We start from the raw sequence: 21887 nt of genomic DNA, 5'->3' as shown, positions 1-21887 counted from the left end.
GCTTGATTGGCCAGCAAACTCGCCTGACCTAAACCGCATAGAGAATCTGTGGGGTATTGTCAAGAGGAAGATAAAAGACACCAAACCTAACAAGCTGAAAGCTGCTATCAAAGCAACTTGGGCATCCATAACACCTCAGAAGTGCCACAGGCTGATCTCCTCCATGTCAGGCAACATTGATGCAGTAATTCGTGCAAAAGGAGCCCTGATCAAGTATTGAGTGCATACTATACTGTATTCGGACATACTTTTCAGTAAGCCAACATTTCTGTATTAAAAATTCTTTTTTTTTAATTAGTCTTATGTAATATTCTAATTTTCTGAGATACTGAATTTTGGGTTTTCACTAGCTGTAAGCCATAATCATCAAAATAAAAGAAAGAAATGCTTGAAATATATCACTCTGTGTGTAATGCATCCAGGGCTTTTTTTCTCAGAAAATAGGTGCAGGAACCCATTCTCCCTAGTCAACTCCCCACCCAGACCCCACCCCTTCCTGCCCCCATTCCCACCCCAACTGCCCCCAATTTTGCCATTCCTTGGGGAAGAGAAGTAAAACGATGCCAAATAATGGTTGTGGTCAAGGCTCAGAACTGCATTTCACACAAAATTCAAGATTCAGGAAAGTGTAACACACAGATTTGTGCAGTGCTGAGGAGTGTGTATCCCACAGTGTGCAGAAAAAAATTAGCATCTCCATTCACAGCTCACCTTCTACTACCCCATCCACAGCTCAACTCACCCCTCCCCCCCTCATCCACAGCTTGCCTTCTCTTCCTCCTATCCAAAGCTCACCTTCCCCCCATCCATAGCTTTCCTTCTCTTCCTCCTGTCCACAGCTCACCTTCCCCCCATCCACAGCTTGCCTTCTCTTCCTCCCAGCAGGGAAGTCACCCTCCATAGGTCACCCTCTCTCTCCCTTGTCAATAGTCCACCTTCCATCCCCATCTGAAGCTCACTGTCTCCCCCCCGGCCATAGGTCACCCTCTCCCCCATCCACAACTCACCTTCCCTTCCCATCCACAGCTCACCCTCTCCCTCCCCATCCCCTCACCTTCTCTCTCCACCCATCAACAGCCCACCTTCTCTCCCCATCTGAAGCTCACTGTCTCCAACCACCCCCCTCCCCCCCGTCCACAGCTCTCTCCACCATCCACAGCTCACCTTCCCTCCTCCCCATCCACAGCTTACCTTCTTTCCCCCCATCCACAGGTCACCCTCTCCCTCCCTATTCACAGGCTACCTTTCCTCCCCATCCACAGCTCACCTTCTATCCCCTCCCCATCTGAAGCTCTCCGTCTTCCCCCTGTCCACAGGTAACCCTCCTCTCCCCCATCCACAGCTCACCTTCTTCCCTCCCCATCCACAACTCACCTCCCCTTCCCATCCATGGCTCACCCTATCCCACCCAGTCTACAGGTCACCCTCTCCCTCCCCATCCACAGGCCACCTTCTCTCCCCCCCTCCGTCTATCGGTCACCCTCTCCCCCCTGTCCACAGGTCACCCTCTCCCCCATCCACAGCTCACCTTCCCTCCCCCCCATCCACAACTCACCTTCCCTCTCCATCCACAGCTCACCCTCTCCTTCCCTGTCCACAGGTCATCCCCCCCCCTCCCCACAGCCTACCCTCCCCTCCCCCCCCCCACACACACAGCTCACCTTCTCCCTCCCCATTCACAGGTCACCCTCCCCCCCCCCACAGCTCAACCCTTCCTTCTCTCCCTCACGTTCCAAAGTATACCTTAGTGTGCAGCCCCTCATCCACAACAACTTTTTTTACCCTCTATCAACATGTCACATCTGCACCCTCAGCAACAGATTATCTATCTGCCTATCCACATTTCACTTCTGCACTCCTATCTATGGCTCCCCTAATCCATAGCTCCCAACCCCTGCAACCTCCGATCTTTTACCTCTCCACCGCCAGCTCCCTCCACAGCTCCCACTGTGCACAATCCAATACCCAATACCCCCCACCCCACCACCAGCTCTGACATCTGCAGAACACCCTTAACTTCTCCACAGCTGTCTCTGTGCACAGCCACCCCACCCCATTTCCCTTTGCAGCTCTCTTGCCTTGACATAGTTTACAGTCACAGTTTATCCTCACAGGATTAAATCGGTGCAGTCGGCTCTGTTCTAGAAGGTCGTTTTTGCCTACTGTGCAGTCTCCTCTGTGCAGCGTCACCTGTCAGATCAGTAGCACAGAGCCAAAGACTTTCAAAGCGCTTCACTCGGCTCGATGCTACACTGATCTGATAGGCAGCTGGGAGGGACAGAAGATGCCTCTGGAAGCCTCCGATTAAAAACTCCTTAATTGTGGCGTCTGGATCCCAGGCATGTTCAGGTGTGGGGAACATGCCATGGATGCCGGCGCTGGCACACAGCTCTTAGAGGAAGTAATAAAGAGAACTTCCTCCACCAGCTTCAGTGTTTAGTAACAGCCTGGGAAGGAGAGGGCTGCCGGGGGGGGGGGCTCCCCCCCCCCCCGTTCCGGCTGAAAAAAAGCCATGAACTATATAAATTATATGAGTTTAAATTTTTGCTTTTTTAATTGAATTACTGAAATAAACTTTTTTGATGGTATTCTAATTTTATGAGATGTACCTATATCTATATATATATATATATATATATTTATATACATACATACATACACACATAGATGTGTGTATATAAGAGAGCAGCACTCAAGGGTCTTAAAAGGTAAATGCACAATGACGGTTTTAATCAATGTTTCAATGAGGCGCAAGCTCGTCTTCCTCAGGAAAACGAGCTTGTGCCTCATTGAAACGTTGATGTAAACCGTCATTGTGCATTTACCTTTCAAGACCCGTGAGTGCCGCTCTTCTGGGGAAGACGAGCTTGTGCCTCGTTGAAACGTTGATTAAAACCGTATTTGTGCGTTTACCTTTCAAGACCCGTGAGTGCTGCTCTCTTTTTTGGTTTATATGCGCTGCAGTCTCTGCAGTGCACCCGGGCCCATTTTTTATCCCTGATTTGCGTGCGATGGGAGCCATTGGATGTTTTATATATATATATATATATATATATGTATATATATATACTGTATATACATATATATATATATTTATATATATATAGTATCTCACAAAAGTGAGTACACCCCTCACATTTGTGTAAATATTTTATTATATGTTTTCATGTTACAACACTGAAGAAATGACACTTTGGTACAATGTAAAGTAGTAAGTGTACACCTTTTTTTTAACAGTGTAAATTTGCTGTCCCCTCAAAAAAACTCAACACACAGCCATTAATGTCAAAACCATTGTCAACAAAAGTGAATACACCCCTAAGTGAAAATGTCCAAATTGGACCCAATTAGCCATTTTCCCTCCCTGATGTCACGTGACTCATTAGTGTTACAAGGTCTCAGGCGTGAATGGGCAGCAGGTGTGTTAAATTTGGTGTTATCGCTCTCACTCTCTCATACTGGTCACTGGAAGTTCAACATGGAACCTCATGGCAAAGAACTATCTGAGAATCTGAAAAAAAGAATTGCTGCTTTATATAAATATGGTCTAGGCTATAGGAAGATTGCCAAGACCCTGAAACTGAGCTGCAGCATGGTGGCCGAGACCATACAGCAGTTTAACAGGACAGGTTCCACTCAGAACAGGCCTCGCCATGGTCAACCAAAGAAGTTGAGTGCATGTGCTCAGCATCATATCTAGAGGTTGTCTTTGGGAAAAAGATGTATGAGTGCTGCCAGTATTGCTGCAGAGGTTGAAGGGGTGGGGGGTCAGCCTGTCAGTGCTCAGACCATACGCTGTACTGCATCAAATTGGTCTGCATGGCTGTCATCCCAGAAGGAAGCCTCTTCAAAAGATGATGCACAAAAAAGCCCTCAAACAGTTTGCTGAAGACAAGCAGACTAAGGACATGGATTACTGGAACCATGTCCTGTCGTCTGATGAAACTTATTTGGTTCAGATGGTGTCAAGCGTGTGTGGCAGAAACCAGGTGAGGAGAACAAAGACAAGTGTGTCTTGCCTACAGTCAAGCATGGTGGTGGGAGTGTCATGGTCTGGAGCTGCATGAGTGCTGCCAGCACTGGGGATCTACAGTTCATTGAGGGAACCATGAATGCCAACATGTACTGTGACATACTGAAGCAGAGCATGAACCCCTCCCTTTGGAGACTGGGCTGCAGGGCAATATTCCAACAAGATAACAACCCCAAACACACCTCCAAGACGACCACTGCTTTGCTAAAGAAGCTACGGGTAAAGGTGATGGGCTGGCCAAGCATGTCTCCAGACCTAAACCCTATTGAGCATCTGTGGGGCATCCTCAAACGGAAGGTGGAGGAGCACAAGGTCTCTAACATCCACCAGCTCCGTGATGTCGTCATGGAAGAGTGGAAGAGGACTCCAGTTGCACCCTGTGAAGCTCTGGTGAACTCCATGCCCAAGAGGGTTAAGGCAGTGCTGAACAATAATGGTGGCCATACAAAATAATGGCACTTTGGGCCCAATTTTCACCTAGGGGTGTATTCACATTTGTTGCCAGCGGTTTAGACATTAATGGCTGTGTGTTGGGTTATTTTGAGGGGACAGCAAATTTACACTGTTATACAAGCTGTACATTCACTATTTTACATTGTAGCAAAGTGTCATTTCTTCAGTGTTGTCACATGAAAAGATATAATAAAATATTTACAAAAATGTGAGGGGGTACTCACTTTTGTGAAATACTACTGTATATATATATATATATATATATATATATATATATATATATATATATATATATATATATATAGATCTATATGAATAAACACATATAATAAAACTTTTTTTTTGCCTGGAATTTTCAAATGCAGTAACTGACATCAAACCAAACGGATAAGTTGAATTCACCTTGCTCTATAAGTTTTGCTCTCCCCACATAACCATTGTTCCTGGAACTATATGTCTTCTGTCTTTTTAACTTACTTTGGGTTTTTTCTCTGCTGGAAAATTGGAAGAATTTCTGAACCTTGACTGCACTGTGATGTCAGCAGGCTGCACAATCTTTCTGGAAAAAGAAGAGAAAAAGACAGTAGTTTAAATATTACTATGAATCAGATGTGTCATATACAGATGAGTGAGTAAACCTTTTTATAAAGCTAGACTAAGGCGAGCAGAGCTTTTGGCAATTCCATGACATGATCCCTGACATTTGTAGGAGTTGTGGCAGGCTCAATAGCCAATTCTAACTTGTAATTTTATCTGACAATGAGCATCAACCTAATGGTAGGGTTGAACAGGAAGTAGATGAAGCTTTACAAAAATAGAAGTCAAGTGTATTTTAACCGCTTCCATACAGAGCAGTTAGACCCCCTTCCTGCCTAGACCAATTTTCAGCTTTCAGCACTCTCACACTTTGAATGACAATTGCTCAGTCATGCTACTCTGTAACCAAACAAAATTTTTATCATTTTTTTTCACACAAATAGAGCTTTCTTTTGGTGGTATTTGATCACAACTGGGTTTTTTTTTTTTCGTGATATAAGCAAAAAAAGAGCAAAAATTTTGCAAAAAAAACACTTTTTTTTTAGTTTCTATTATACAATTTTGCAAAAAATTAATTTTTCTTCATACATTTGGGCCAAAATTTATACTGCTACATATCTCTGGTAAAATTAACCCAAATTAGTGTATATTATTTAGTCTGTGTGAAAGTTAGAAGTCTAGAAGCTATGGTACCAATTACTGAAAATTGATCACACCAGATGTACTGACGGCCTATCTCCTTTCTTGAGGCCCTGAAATGTCAGGACAGTACAAATACCCCCCAAATGACCCCTTTTTGTAAAGTAGACAGTCCAAGGTATTTAGTAAGAGGCATGGTGAGTTTTTTGAAGTTATAATTTTTTCCCACAATTCTTGGGAAAATGAAGAAAATTTTTTTTTCTTTTTTTTCCCAAAACGTTGTCAATTTATAAGCTATTTCTAAAACATAGCATGTACACAGCAAAAATGACACCCCAAAATTCATTCTGCTACTCCTTCTGAGTATGGTGATACCACATGTGTGAGACTTTTACACAGCCTGGCCACAAAAAGAGACTCCACATCCAAGTAGCACCTTCAGGCGTTCTAGGAGCATAAATACACATAAAACTTTCTTACTACCTATCACACTTTTCAAGGCCCTAGAGCACCAATACAATGGAAAAGTCCACACAATGACACCATTTTGGAAAGCAAACACTCCAACGTATATTCTATGAGGCATTATGGGTCCTTTGAACATGTCTTTTTTTTCCACAAGTTTTTGGAAAATGTGGGCAAAAAATAAAAACTTTTTTTTTTTACACACAGTTGTCAATTTATAGGATATTCCTAACACATAGCATGTACATAGCAAAAATGACACCCCAAAATACATTCTGCCACTCCTCCTGAGTATGGCAATACCACATGTGTGAGACTTTTTCACAGCTTAGCCATATAGAGGGGCCCAACATCCAAGGAGCATCATCATGCATCCTAGCCACTTGCCTAGGCCTATTTTTGACATTTGGTGTTTACAAGCTAAAATCAGTTGTTTTTGCTAGAAAACTACTTAGAACCCATAAACATTATATATTTTTTTAGCAGAGACCCTAGAGAATAAAATGGAGATTATTGCAATATTTTTTATCACACCGTATTTGTGCAGCGGTCTTCCAAACGCAATTTTTTGGGAAAAAATTCACTTTTTTGAATTAAAAAATAAGAAACCAGTAAAGTTAGCCCAATTGTTTTCCATAATGTGAAAGATAATGTTACGCCAAGTAAATAGATACCCAACATGTCATGCTTCAAAATTGCGCACGCTCACAGAATGGTGACAAACTTTGGTACTTAAAAATCCCTATAGGCGACATTTTAAAAATTTCTACAGGTTGCTATCTTAGAGTTACAGAGGAGGTCTAGGGCTCAAATTATTGCTCTTGCTCTAACGATCGCGACGATACCTCACATGTGTAGTTTGAACACTGTTTACATATGTGGGCTGGGTTTCCGTATGCGTTCGCTTCTGTGCGCGAGCTCGCGGGGACAGGGCACTTTAATTTTTTTTTTTACTATTTATTTTATTTATTATTTTTTATTTTTACACTGTTTTTTTAAAAAAAAAATTGATAATTTTTATTAATATTACAAGAAATGTAAACATTACTTGTAATAGAAAAAGGCACGACAGGACCTCTTTTTTGTGAGATCTGGGGTCAAAAAGTCCTCAGATCTCACAAGTACACTAAAAGATAGAAAAAATAAAGAAAAAAAATAAAAAAAAAATTAAATAAAATGAAAAAAAAAAAGGGACCTTTAAACTGGTTGCTAGGCAGCGACGTTTGCCGTAGCTCTGGTCCTCCAAGACCATAGAGTCGAGTGAGGGCAAGCTTGCCCTCACTCGACATCCTGTCTGTGAGGATCTGGGACCGGATCGTTTTCCCTGCTGCCGGCGGGTCCGGTAAGCGGGGAAAAGGACCAGAATGCGGCGGGAGGGGGGGGGGGGGGCACCTCTTCCGCCACCCCGGAAGGGTGATCCCGCGGCGAATCCACCACTGGGACCACCCTTATCGGAAAGCCAACCGTCCACCGTTTAAAAAAATACCAGGGTTATGGCAGCTATCTGCTGCCATAACACCGGTATTTAGGTTTAAACGGAGGACGTATATAAACCTTTTTGGACTTAGACATGGTGGCTGTATGAAGGGTGACAGGTACTCGGGTACTTTGCTGGGCAGGTGACAGGTACTCTGGTACTGATGAGCAAGTGGCAGGTACTCGAGTACTCCGATAGGCAGGTGACAGGTACTCGGGTACTCTTATGGGCAGGTGACAGGCAGGTGATAGGTACTGATGAGTAGTACTGATACTGATAGGTGATACTGATACTGTACTAATGGGAACAGATGATCAGTACTGATACTGATAGGTGATAGGTACTGATGGGTACTGATGAGTACTGATGAGTAGTGATGGGTACTGATGAGCAGGTGGCAAGTACTCGGGTACTTCAGGTGTCAGGTACTCTGATGAGCAGGTGGAAGGTACTCGGGTACTCTGATGGGTAGGTGACAGGTACTCGGGTACTCTGATGGGTAGGTGACAGGTACTCGGGTACTCCGATGATGGGTACTCGGGTACTCCGGTGACGGGTACTCCAAGTACCAGAGTACCTGTCATCAGAGTACCCGAGTACCTGTCATCAGAGTACCCGAGTACCTGTCATCAGAGTACCCGAGTACCTGTCATCAGAGTACCCGAGTACCCGTCATCAGAGTACCCGAGTACCCGTCATCAGAGTACCCGTCATCAGAGTACCCGAGTACCTGTCATCAGAGTACCCGAGTACCCGTCATCAGAGTACCCGAGTACCCATCATCAGAGTACCCGAGTACCTGTCATCAGAGTACCCGAGTACCTGTCATCAGCCCATCAGAGTACCTGTCATCAGCCCATCAGAGTACCCGAGTACCTGTCATCAGAGTACCTGATGGGCTGGTGACAGGTACTCGGGTACTTTGATGGGCTAGTGACAGGTGCTCTTTATTGGGGGGGGGCAATCAGTGTGGTTGGGGTGTGGGGAGCGCAGTAGCGGGGAGATCTGGGCGCCGTCATATGACGGCGGCCCGGATCGCTAAAGGAATGTTGCCGACGTCATTTTACAATGACTCGGTATTGAAGTGGTTAAAGAATACCTTGTGTTTTGTTATGTTGCTCCCTGTACCGGGTTGGTTTAATGCCTCCAATCCAGGCAAACATTTTTTATGTACAGCACATGCTTTCCTAAAGTGTTCGGAACTATGTACAAGACACATACCCATACCTCCTAACTTTTTGCAATAGGAACACCTATTGGCAAAAATATGTAGGCATGGGATACGCCCCTGCTAGGCCACCTTAAAGGAGAATCATACAAAAAAAATGATTACATAAAAGAAAAGAAAAAGGAGGCGCAAACACCTAGTGCATTACCCGTGGTCACTGTTTATAAAATTTTTAATAAAATGCCAGATGCATACTCACAGACATGAAGATATTTAAAATTGTGTTACAAATTTCCGTCACACATGAACTGGAACATGTCCTTGAAGATAGGACCGCTAACGCGTTTCGGGGGTTAGGCTCCCTTCCTCAGAGCTGCTCTGAGGAAGGGAGCCTGACTCCCGAAACGCGTTAGATGTCCTATCTTCAAGGACATGTTCCAGTTCATGTGTGACGGAAATTTGTAACATGATTTTAAATATCTTCATGTCTGTGAGTATGCATCTGGCATTTTATTAAAAATTTTTATAAACAGTGACCACGGGTAATGCACTAGGTGTTTGCGCCTCCTTTTTCTTTTCTTTTATGTACCCATTTTGGATTTCCCTGCCTGAGGAGAGCAGCATGCCAGTCTTCCCCTTTGGAGTGAGCGCTTGGCTGAATTGTTTGTTTGAAAAAAAAATGATTAGTTATACCTACAAGTTTTTTTTTTTTTAATTTAACCACTACTATTCCTTTATAATGGCTTTTGAAATTGACCAATGCATAAATTCAGAAATTGGATGAAAGGTTTAGCACTGGAAACACTTTTCGAAAGATAAATAGTACATTTTATATACAACTATTTAATAAGACCAAAATGAGGGACAAATGAGGAGGCAAGAGAGACAGAGATTTTGTTCCAAATCAGTAACAATCCCTCTAAATCAGGGACATTTGGGAGCTATGCATACTCAAGGAAAAGAGATGGGAAGAGAAAGGTCAATGTAATATGAAAAAGATATCTCAGATCCAGTGCTGATTCCAGAAAACCAATAAGCTACCATTAGACCATTGGAAGCATGGGCATGTAAGGCTGGTTGTATTTCCATGGTGCTGTATTTTTGACACCGTTACAGCACTAGGAGGGTTAAATGTATTATGTTTAATAAGATTGCATTACAAAAAAAGTAAAAAAAAACAAAAACAAGGTTTCTTCCACACACAACCAACCTGCCATACAATGTCAGCTGGTTTCCTTATTGAAAGGGGGCATCTAGCAAGCAGTCCCTTTGCACCCTTAATACTAACATACATATGCGTCAACATTTAGGGGTGCTTTAAGCAGGGCTCCCCAAAAACAGGTGATGGGCATTGGGCTCTTCTCTTCACTGGCATCTTCAGCACTCTGGTGCCCAGGAAGTGCTCACAAGCGGAGGGAGATTATGTGTCCCCCTCTTTGGTGAACTGGTATTAGGGGTCTTTTGGACTCCTAACCAGTTCACCATGCGGGCAGCTATGAAAGTGTAAAAGAGAATTAAAACAAACACAGCTGCAAAGTATTTTTTTTTAAATGTTGCTAATACTTACCTTCCAGAATCCAGTAGCCTCCTCAGAAGGTCTTCTTTGGTGGCAAAATCCTAAGATTCCATACACAACCAGCCTGCCATGCAAGACATGCCAGCTGCTTTACCCATTGAAAGAGGGTAGCTAGGATGTAGCTCCCTGCAATATTAATACCAGTCTACATACCCTTCAACATTTGGGATGCTTGAAGCAGGGCTCTCCAAAAACAGACAATGGATTTTCAGCGCCCTGGTGCTCAGGAGGTGTTCACATTGGGAAAGAAGTACTGTGCATCCTATCTGGTGAACTGGTATTAGCCCTCCCCCCAACCAGTTCACAATGTGGGTAGGTATAAAAGTGTTAAAGATTACAAACAAAGTTTCAAAGTAATTGTATTCTTAACTTTGCTAATACTTATTTTCCAGGTTCCAGTGACATCACCAGAGTTTCCTCTGGTGACAAAATTCTACGGATATAAGCAAGGATCTCTTTGAACTCATACCTAACCCGGGTTGAGCTGTAAGGGGGATCCAACCACCTGCACAGTTTTTTATTGCTCATTTAGGCTGATTATTTGTAAAGGAAGGGTAGCTGTTTTGTAGCCCAGCAGATGAGAACTTGGGAAGTGCTAAAAACACTGCTTGTGATGATTAAAGTAGAACTATAGTCAGAAAATGAAGTCCTGATAGATCGCATCAGACTGGCCCCTTTTGCAGGTATAGCTATGCAAAAAGATCAAGAAGAATTCCAGATTTTGACACAATTTACATTACGTTAGTTTGGGCCAGCTTGGTCAGTTATGTCCCACATTAACCTGTGAGACCACTGGATGTGCGGTATATACTGTATGTATCTGTGGCTACATACAGCATACATACACCCCAATGTGTTCCGCGTGCGAACTGAGACTTCCTGTCTCATACCCAGAACACAGGAGAGTCTACAGCTCAGCCATTAGGAGGGAGCAATGTATTCTATCAATGAACACAAACCTTCCTCTGAGTGGCTGAGTCAGAGAGGCAGGCTGATGACACCTCTAACTCAGCCAATCAGAGGAAGCTGTGTATTGATTGATAGAATACATTGCTCCCTCCTGAATAGCTGAGCGCCGCTGCTGTAGACTCTCCTGTGTTCCGGGTATGAGACAGGAAGTCTTCGTTCACAGCCGGAACACAGTGCTGTATGCAGTATGTAGCCGCAGCTATATACAGGTTATATCCCTCATCCAGGTAACCCCCTCATCCAGGTATAGTAAGGGACATAGTTTGTTTGGGCCACCTTCTGCACTTTTTTAAAAATAAGTGCCTATATTGTTTAAAATTCAGTAATACACTGTCTCACCCTGCTCTACACATGCTCAGTCGCTTTCCATTTTTGGCATCGTGCCTAAAAGCAGGGCCAGTAGAGGCAAATCTGCTGACAGCCTATGAGAAGATCTACTGCTACTCAGGGGCTCTGGGCTTCAGCAAAATGGCAGCCTCTGGAAAGAGAAACAGGAATAATGCTGGAAGCAATTTACGGCACATGCTAATTTTGGTAGCACAATTATTCATGTGGAATCTATATTCCTTGCCAAAGAACATTCTTTTTTATCAAGAATGTGGAATTCTTTAAAGTGGAACTTTGGGTAAAGTTCCACTTTAAAGTGAAGCAGAAGCAGCATTATCAGTTCAATACAGGAAATTAGGGGATCACGGGCTTTCTAGCAAGATCAAAATTTGTACTTCTGTACTTGCAGAATGAGACAAAACAAGGAGAAATGTGGATGTATTGTAAATTTTGCCTATTTTGCCTATTCATACACTTTAAGCTTAAAGGAGATCTATGATCACAGCATACACTTTGATTTTATAACTTCAACATTGTAGTAACAATACAAACAATAGTTGCATAACATGTAGTTGTGGGGCACTAGTAGAATAGCCCCATTTACTGGAATGAATCATGATCAGCGAGCACTACTACGAAAGCAAGAGGGGGTATAGCTCCTGTCGCAGACATCAAATGTGCCTCTAAAGTTAAAGAGGATAGTGGTTGGGGGACAGTAAAACTGTGGCTCAACTGCAGAGTTTCAATGCCCTAACCTCATGTGTGAGCTCTAAGTACAGTTTCAGACAAAGTGCACTTATTCATTTTAATTCCAAACATGGGTGGTATGAAAGGTGTCACGCCCCACTATTAGTTACAATCACTAGGCAGTAGGTATAAAATAATTATAAACACATATCAGCATACATTATTTTATTTTTAATTTAAAAAGATATACATAAAACACATTAAAGCCGGGGAAAAGATTCTGAATCATTAGAAAGGTGTACCCAAAACAAATATCCAGCCCTCTACAAGCTTGTTACAATTGTAAGTCAAAATAACCAACTGCTCTGTCCATTGGACCATGTACAGTGCTATAAATAAATAAATTCTATACAAAGAGGGAGGAGAAGACGATCCCAGATGAGCTCTACCAAACTGCTTCATCAGGAGCAGTAAATGTCAGAATCTATATTACAATCCAAGACGCTTGTGCCTATCCAGGTGTAACCATCAGCCCAATACCACCGCAGAGGGAGAGAGAAACCCCCAGAATCATGCGTCATCTCCAAATCAAGACCATTGAAGCACACTAGGACAGACTGGGCCATTACCTCACCAACTTGCAACTTTTGCAGTGTATCCACAAAAACATGCTGGTAAACCCTTGGCATATCAGGAAGATGTTCAAACTCCACTACAATCAGGGATAAGCAACATGATCCTCTGAAACCATGAAATGCGTAGAACTCATCAGTGACCCTCTTCTCATCCCCCTTGTATAGAACAAATTTATTTATAGCACTGTACATGGTGCAATTTTGGAGAGAGCAGTTGGGTATTTTGACTTACAATTGTACTAAGCTTGTAGAGAGCTGCATATTTCTTTTGGGTACACCTATACTAATGGTAGGTAATGTAGGACTTTCACACCAAAAAGTGTGCAATGACAATCCAAACAGCTAGCAAACACAGATATAGCAAAACCCAAGGTATTAAATGTAAATAGATTATATGTGGAGTGTTGCGCTGTAGGGCTAATGCTGTGTTGATAATAATGAATGAATACATAGTGAAACAATAATAAAGTGAAATTAAATCTCAGTTGGCAAAACAATGAAATAATAATGTGAATGAAATAATCAATAAATGAATACAGTGAATCAAGTAGATGATGACTACTATGCAAATGGTCCGAAATAAATAGTGTCCTTCACCGTGTAAAAACTGTGAATAAAGATAATATTATAAAAAAACAAACAGCTGTGCAATTTTCAAGTGATAGAAACTAAATAATGGATTTTCTGTGCAAACAAACAGTGGATACAACACAGGATGTGTGAGTCTTCAGTGCAAATGACACCTTTGTGCGCATAAGTCGCTCACCTTACTGCTGTAAGGTAACAGCATAGAGATAAAACTTTATTTGCTAATCCTCCTTTTCCCGCACATCCAGGGTTAAAGTTGTATCTTCCGAATTTCTTTCCCTTTAGTGTCTGATCCACTCCATATTATATGTGGGCAAGAGAGTAAAATGCTCCATAGTGTGATAACGTTTTAAATGGAATTATTTGAAAAATAGCAGCAGGGTACTCACTTTTTAAAAAACAAACAGGTGTGTTACATCCATCAGCGCCGAGCTCGTCCACACATCTCTTCTGGTATGCCGATGCCCTACACATTACGTCATAACACGTGACTTCATCAGGGGATCCATTATTTTGTTTCTATCACTTGAAGATTGCAGAGCTGTTTTTTTTTTATAATATTAGCTTTATTCACAGTGTTTACACGGTGAAGGACACTATTTATTTCTGGCCATTTGCATAGTAGCCGTCATCTTCTTTATTCACTGTATTAATTTATTGATTATTTCATTCACATTATTATTTCATTGGTATGCCAACTGAGATTTGATTTCACTTTATTATTGTTTTACTATTTATTCATTCATTATTATCAACACAGCATTAGCCCTACAGTGCAACATTCCACATATAATCTATTTACACCTATACTAATGTTTCAGAATCTTGTCCCCTCCTTTTTGAATGTGTTTTATATATAATCTTTTTAGATGATGTAAAAATAAAATTATGTATGTTGATATGTGGTTGTTATGATTTGATACCTGGTGCCTTAAAAGCCCAAGTGCTTTTAATATTTTGTGATTTCACTTATTTATTTTGCCTGTCCTAAACCATAATATCATCCCCCCTCCACCCCCATCCTTACCAAGACCCGTCACCTGTGGCCTTTGGGGATTGTTTATATCCTGTGTACAGGACTCTCTCTGCTGGCGCATTACACTACCATAGACTTTTACCAGGCCATGAACAGCCAAGGAGACAGACTTGGATGTGGGCAATGGATCTCCATAGGTAAGAATCAGTTAGGATTAGGGTGGGAGGGTTTAGGTCAGGGCATATTAGCAAAAAGAATAATGCTGTCAGGGAAATGGCCGTAGGAGAGCTGGCAACATTGGCAGTAGTACTAATGGGCGCTCTTGGCGCATCCGGTGAATCCCTGTACGCCCTGTCGTAAGAACGCAATGCGCGACAGACACAGCCTCCTGGTGGCCTATAAAATATGGCTGTGGGATCCTACTCATTGCTGGATTGTCATCATCTTCCCTGTGTTCCTGGGCCTCCTGTATTCTGCTACTTGATCTCCTGTTGTGACCCGGCTTGCTCCTCACTCTGCTTGATCTCTTCCTCCTGGTTTGACCCTTTGGCTTCCTCCACCAACCTCACTCCTGTTTATCTACCGTGTATGACCCCGGCTTGCTTCAAGGACTTCTCTCTATTATTCTGTCAGTCTCCTGTGCATGACCCCGGCTTTCACTACAGATCCCGCTACCTTCTCCAGCCCAAGACCTCGGCCAGTTCCTGTCTCTTCTACCAAAGACTTACCCTTGGATTGCCATCCAGTGTTTGACCCTCTGCCTGGACTTACCACTGCACAAGGTTGCCAAGCTCCCCTGGAGCTCTTTAGAGACTTTCACCCTGCTGTACTTCCAGTTTTTCCAGCACACTCCTGGAATCCTTCGGATCTACCCACCTGCATCCAGCTGGTAACCCATGCCACTTGGGGCGCTACACCTCCTGTACCACCTTCAGGGGTGTGCCGTACTAAGCCGCAAGGGGAGCCCTCTCAGCACCTCAGCCTCGGATCAGGTATCTGACAAACGCACTGTGTCTAAAAGTGCAATCATTCTTTAAAATACTTAAAATACTCTTAAGGTAAAAAATGCAAGGTGAGGCATAGCTGGCCAGCATCCAGCTGCAAGCAGCAATAAGAAATAGGTCACTAATATGTAATTAATCTCAACCCACATTACAATATATACACCATTATGTGACTCCTCTGGCATGTTTGCATCACTTAATAAAAAAACAGTTTTCGCCCTTCCAGCGAAACTTTATGTAGGAACTATGATTTTTTTTTTTCCTTTTACAATTTTCTTCTGTGTAATTTCTAATATACAATTTTCTTGTATGTAAATAAAGTATAATGAAAAATATGAAATCAGTTTGAATTTCTGAACTCACTTGCCGGGAAAGATATTTTTCTTTCCCTGAAGGTATTGTTCACTATATTCAGCCTGGAAAACTGGATATGTCATTGTTACATAACCTCATTAGGTGGAGAAGATACATTTTTTAATCAGGACAGTGCAGCTGCAACCGCTACAACCAGCCAAGCCGTACAAATGTATAGACCATAATGGTGTGGAAATTGGATAGTTCCTATCCTCGGTCTGTTATCTTCCATATACTGTTCCAATACACAGTGTTTTTGTTATTAAATAGATTCTGAGGCCATGAAAAAGAAATATAGGGAAAAAGTCAAGCTTAAAGGGTAACTCCACTTTCATGGGGAAAAAAATAGCAATTAAAAAAAAATACTATAGCGTATGCTGTTGTGGTACAAGTCATATTGTAATTGAATGTTATTAAAAATGAATTTTCCTTCTCAGTCTGCAGCTCTGTAATTTTCTGTAAAATGCAATGCAATGCACAGAATGTGTACTGACCACACCCCAGAAACATCATTTCCTGCATGTGTGATTGGCTCACTGATACATATCAGATTTCAGGCATCCCCTGCAAAAAAATTTAATTTTTGGTAAAATACTCCCAAGGGGAAATCACATCTAAAAGATATGCAGACCCTGCAATTTTCCTCATTAACCACTTACCGACCGCGCTATAGCCAAATGATGGCTACAGCGTGCATAGATAGTTTTGGGAGCCTGTCATATGAAAGCCTCCTGTGGCGGCAAGCTCTGTGATTACAGTGTCCAGAGGACACTGTAATCACAGATCAGGGTAAAGAGCCAATCGGCGGCTCTTTACTACGTGATCAGCTGTGTCCAATCACAGCTGATCACAGATGTAAATAGAAGGCGGTTATCGGCACACCTTTCCTCATGCTGACAGCATGAGGAGAGGAGAAGAGAGCCAATAGCCGGCTTCTCCAAAAGAAACATGTACACTAATATTCATGGCACTAATTATCAGTGCAGTCCAAACAGTGCCCACCCGTGCTGCCAATGTGTCCCCACCAGTGCTGCCAATCAGTGCCCACCAGCGCTTCCATTAGTGCCTCCTCATCAGTGTCACCGATCAGTTGCACCTACCAGTGCCACCTATTAGTGCCACCTATTAGTGCCCATCAGTACTGCCTCATCAGTGCCCATCAGTGTCGCCTCATCAGTGCCCATCAGTGCAGCCTCATCAGCGCACTTAAGTGAAGCAGAAAAAATACCCGTTTCCAAAACTTTATAACAAAATATGAAAATGTTTGTTTTTTTCCAAATTTTCATTTCCTTTTTAATTTATTTAGCAAAAAAATAAAAAAAAGAGTGGTGATATAATACCACCAAAAGAAAAATCAAATTGTGAGAAAAAAATTATAAAATTTTAATTTGGGTACAGTGTTGCATGTTCAAAGTGTGACAGCGCGGAAAGCTGAAAATTGGCTTGGTAAGGAAAGGGGCAAAAGTGCCCAGTAGGCAAGTGGTTAAAGCCCTGCAGGTGCAGCAGCTTATTGATAATTATATAACCACTCCCATTAGATTCACTTTCCACATGGACACAGACAAACAAACAGGGATTTCTTCAGCATAACGGTAATAAAGGTAGTAATCTACAACAAAATTTGTTAAAATCCTTGCAATGTACATAGATCACCCAGAGGGGAATGTGTTTTTCACAACAAAAGTGGAGTTTCTCTTTAAAGGTAAATCCCCCCCCCCCCCCAAGAAAATAATCACTGACATGATATCCAATAATCACTGATATTTCTCAACCGCACACACTTTACCCCAATAGTTTTGCCCATTTTCAATATTTTTATTGACTGGTTTAAAAAATTTAAATATAAAACTTAGTATTACCACTAGAGTACAATTTAAAAACAATTATACAAGTCTTACGTCCCACCCTACTACACAAAATTTACAAAAAAATTATTGGATCTCACTATTCTAAACCCAGATTTTCATAATTTAAAAACAAGTGATGGATGTTTCCATTGTGTGGATACCAGAAATTGCCCTCCTCTCCTAACTGCTGGGATCAATATCATAGATCGAGAAGAGCCTCCTTCCTTTCTTCTTAAAGTGAAATTCCAGGTTAACCCTAAATACTTTTAAAACGGTCTCCTCCCCCTCCTAACACCTATGCTTACTAACTTGTGTAGAAAAGATTTTTCAGGCGTTCCGATCCAGTGATCTGCCTCCCTTGTGTCAGTCAGTGCTGCTGAGGGAGAGGAGAGAGCGCTGACAACGGATAGGCCATTGAAACCTATAGGTCCTTGTCTGCTTGGCGCTTCCTACTCAATAGCAAGACACACACCAATAGCCTATCCTCCATAGACATCCCCTCCAAGACTTATGAATGGCTAATACCAGACTTTACGACTAAGGACTGTAGACTTCGAGGTCTCAACTTTGCAGGTCCCCTAAAGAACAGTAATCACCTGTCTGATAGATATAGGGCCCTCCAAATAAGACACTTCCACTCTTCCAATAAAGTAAGTGACAAAACAACTATCCCCACGACTATATGGAACTTCCTCAGAGGCAAAATGATCAAACTTCCCCACGGCATATGATTCTTCTACACAGTATTCATCATAGGCACAAACTTAATCGACCAAAACACCAGACATGGTTAAATGGGAACGACAGTTACACAAAGAATTTTCCTTACCACGATGGCAGACGGCACTCCAATCGAGTTACCGTCTGTCTAAATGCACTGACCGCTGGGACATTCTCCAGAAGATACTTCATGGCTGGTACCTGTCCCCATATAGACTGTCTAAAATATACAGGGACGCCGATCCCAAGTGCTGGAGGATGTGTAGCCAAACAGGTACATTACTACACACCCTTTGGTCTTGCCCTCAGATCTCACAATTCTGGAGTGCAGTGTCCTCTTTAATATCCAAAGTTACTAAATCCACGTACTATTAACTCCAGAGCTTGCTCTCCTTAACATAGTAATTGAAGCATTCTTGAAAAGGTATAGAACGATCATAACCCACATCCTCTTCGCAGCAAGAATAACTCTTATCTCCCACTGGAAATCCCCATCGCCCCCGGCTTTGGAGGAGGTAATCTCTCGAGTGCACATCCAGAGTCAGTATGAGAAATTACTGGCTCTGAAAAATTCCAGAATGCTGCAGTTCCAGGATTCTTGGAACTCTTGGCTGACAAACTTTAAGTAAGTTTAGTAATTCCTTAAAATACTATAGCAAATGCAGGGTCTCCCCACCTTCCTATCCCTCCCTTTTACCCCACCCCCAGTCTTTTCTTTCTTATTTCATACATAGTGGGTTTCATGCAGTTCTTCTCTTGTAAGTTATATTCTATACGTTTATGGTTATGGTCCATTCTGAATCGTCACATACTGCTTCGCCACAGTGAGGTCCCAATGGGGGTGGTGACGTAATTTTTGTGAACCTGAGCTCCAAGTTCGGACTGGTCCATTGTTGCACGTTTGATGAGAATGATTTCTGTAACCTACGTTCAGATCTTTTACTTGTAATCTTTCTTTTATTATTAATAAAACAATTTGAAAGAAACCTATAGGTAACATCACCATTCCAGGCTTCACTAGCAATTGTTGGAGCACTGGGTGACACAGGAGATCACGTGGCCAGAACAGAATGGCCTAAAAATAATTCAATTCATACATCTTTCTTACACATATTAGTAAGCATATGTGTTATGAGGGGAGAGGGGGCAGTTTTAAGAGAAGTAAGGGCTATCCCAGAACTCCACTTTAATTGAAGCTGGAATTTTAACACCTGGGCATTGGAAGGCTTATAACATCCCAACTATCAAAGAATGGGTTACTTAATTTTACAACGCATGGGGGAACTGCCCACCCAAATGTCACAAATTTGACTATTATGTATCTACCAGGAGCATCTGGAATCACTACATGAGAACCGATTGCTTAAAACTCTTCTAGAGCATCCTGGATCACTAACTTATGAAGTAATCATAAAAGTTCTTCCTCTCAGTGGCCACCCAATATCTTCCTTTAGTTTATATTTTCCCTTTCTTCTCTGTCTATCTATGCTTTTCTCTATTACTTATTGCTAGAGATTGGCTCAGCCATGTTAGGGATCCCACCTGCCCAATCCCGCCAGGAAGCAGCTGCCCAAGCCCATTCCTACTCTTTGCTTGTTCTTCTTGATCCAACCTCCCTGGTCAAAGACCATTTGAATATTCATCTCTGTTTAAGCACGCCCACCTCCTGTGGTTATTGTTCAGAGTGGAAGCCACTGGAGCAGTATCAAGGCGATCATGGCTATCATTGTATGTAGCATTGACTAGATCCCCAGGGGCTCTCTAGTTATCAGATATAGATCATCACACCTGCGTTTCTGTTTGACAGTCTGTAGATGTGAGAAAATTGCCAGGGGTGAGGGGGCTCCTGGTGATTAGTTGCAGGAGGCAGCCGCATTGAAAGCAATGAGAGGCTGCAAACTCCCGCTGATAATTGCAGCCACTCTCATGTAAACAATATGTAGTGACTAGAAATAAGGGGAGGTGCCAGCATAAATCACGTGTAAGAAAGGTACCTACAGTATCTCACAAAAGTGAGTACACCCCTCACATTTTTGTAAATCTTTAGATATATCTTACACCACCTTACATTTAAAGATACCCCATAAATGCTCAATAGGGTTTAGGTCTAGAGACAGGGTCGTTATCATGTTGGAATACGGCCCTGCTGCCCAGGCTTCGAAGAGAGGGGATCATGCTCTTCTTCAGTATATCACAGTACATGTTGGTATTCCTAATTCAACCAATGAACTGTAGCTCCCCAGTGCCGGCAGCATTCATGCAGCCCTAGACCATGACACTCCCACCACCATGCTTTTTTTGTAAATTTCTGTTTATTGCTTTTAAACAAGAATAGAACAAACACAACACAATGCCATGCAGGGCAAACACTTAAAAAGAAAAACAGCTGACAACAGGCCAGCAAACCCCCCTCCCCCCCTGCACCACCCACCCACCGCCCCAGGCTCCACCCAGCAGGTCTAGTGCAATAGCGGATATGCCTCCAAGAGGCTAGACAAAACCCCTCAATCGATTCCCAGCGTACCTACAGAATCCCTATACAGTAGTGCCAGCAAAAAGTAAACTCAGTGAACAGCATATGTCAGCATTCGCCTTAGGAATAATAAAGAATAGATAATAGATTGTAATAAAATAAACTTCCCTTTCCCACGTAGCAGGCAGTCAATGTAAGCATTCAACAGCACACATCTCACAGCCACTCAAGCACACTATGCTGCTAGGACACTCAGGACCGATCAGCAGAGGTTAAAGCCGGAGAATCCAGCCACAGCTTCCATACTTTATCAAATTTACACGGACAGTCCCTACTGATATACGTAGCCTTATAGAGCCCACCACCATGCTTGACTATAGGCAAGAGACACTTGTCTTTGTACTCCCCACCTGGTTGCTGCCACACACGCTTGACACCATCTGAACCAAATACGTTTATCTTGGTCTCATCAGACCACAGGACATGGTTCCAGTAATCCATGTCCTTAGTCTGCTTGTCTTTAGCAAACTGTTTGCGGGGTTTCTTTTGCATCATCTTTAGAAGAGGCTTCCTTCTGGGACAACAGCCACGAAGACCAATTTGATGCCGTTTGAGCACTGACAGGCTGACCCCCCACCCTGTCAACCTCTGCAGCAATGCTGGCAGCACTCATATATCTATTTCCCAAAGACAACCTCTGGATATTACGCTGAGCATGTGCACTCAACTTCTATGGTCTACCATGGCGAGGCCTGTTCTGAGTTGAAGCTGTCCTGTAAAACTGCTGTATGGTCTTGGCCACCATGCTGCAGCTCAGTTTCAGGGTCTTGGCAATCTTCTTATAGCCTAAGCCATCTTTATGTAGAGCAACAATTATTTTTTTCAGATCCTCAGAGAGTTCTTTGCTATGGGGTACCATGTTGAACTTTCAGTGACCAGTATGAGAGAGTGATAACACC

The 21887-nt window shown here is 42.6% G+C and overlaps 1 protein-coding gene across 3 annotated transcripts in view; it reads right to left on the bottom strand.

The window, feature by feature from the left end:
* The window catches only part of NOX4 (NADPH oxidase 4), a 428396-nt gene that overhangs the window by 128139 nt on the left and 278370 nt on the right, over positions 1–21887 (bottom strand). For all 3 annotated transcript variants that reach the window (XM_082244521.1, XM_082244522.1, XM_082244523.1), the window contains one exon: positions 4964–5045. In XM_082244521.1, coding sequence (XP_082100647.1) covers positions 4964–5045 — 82 coding nt within the window. The remainder of the gene's footprint in view (positions 1–4963; positions 5046–21887) is intronic.

This window comes from Pelophylax lessonae (genome assembly GCF_965119305.1).
Source record: "Pelophylax lessonae genome assembly, chromosome: 2".
In the NCBI taxonomy this organism is placed as follows: Eukaryota; Metazoa; Chordata; class Amphibia; order Anura; family Ranidae; genus Pelophylax; species Pelophylax lessonae.
The sequence above is the reverse complement of the archived record's forward strand: the minus strand, read 5'-3'. Positions and strand labels throughout refer to the sequence as shown.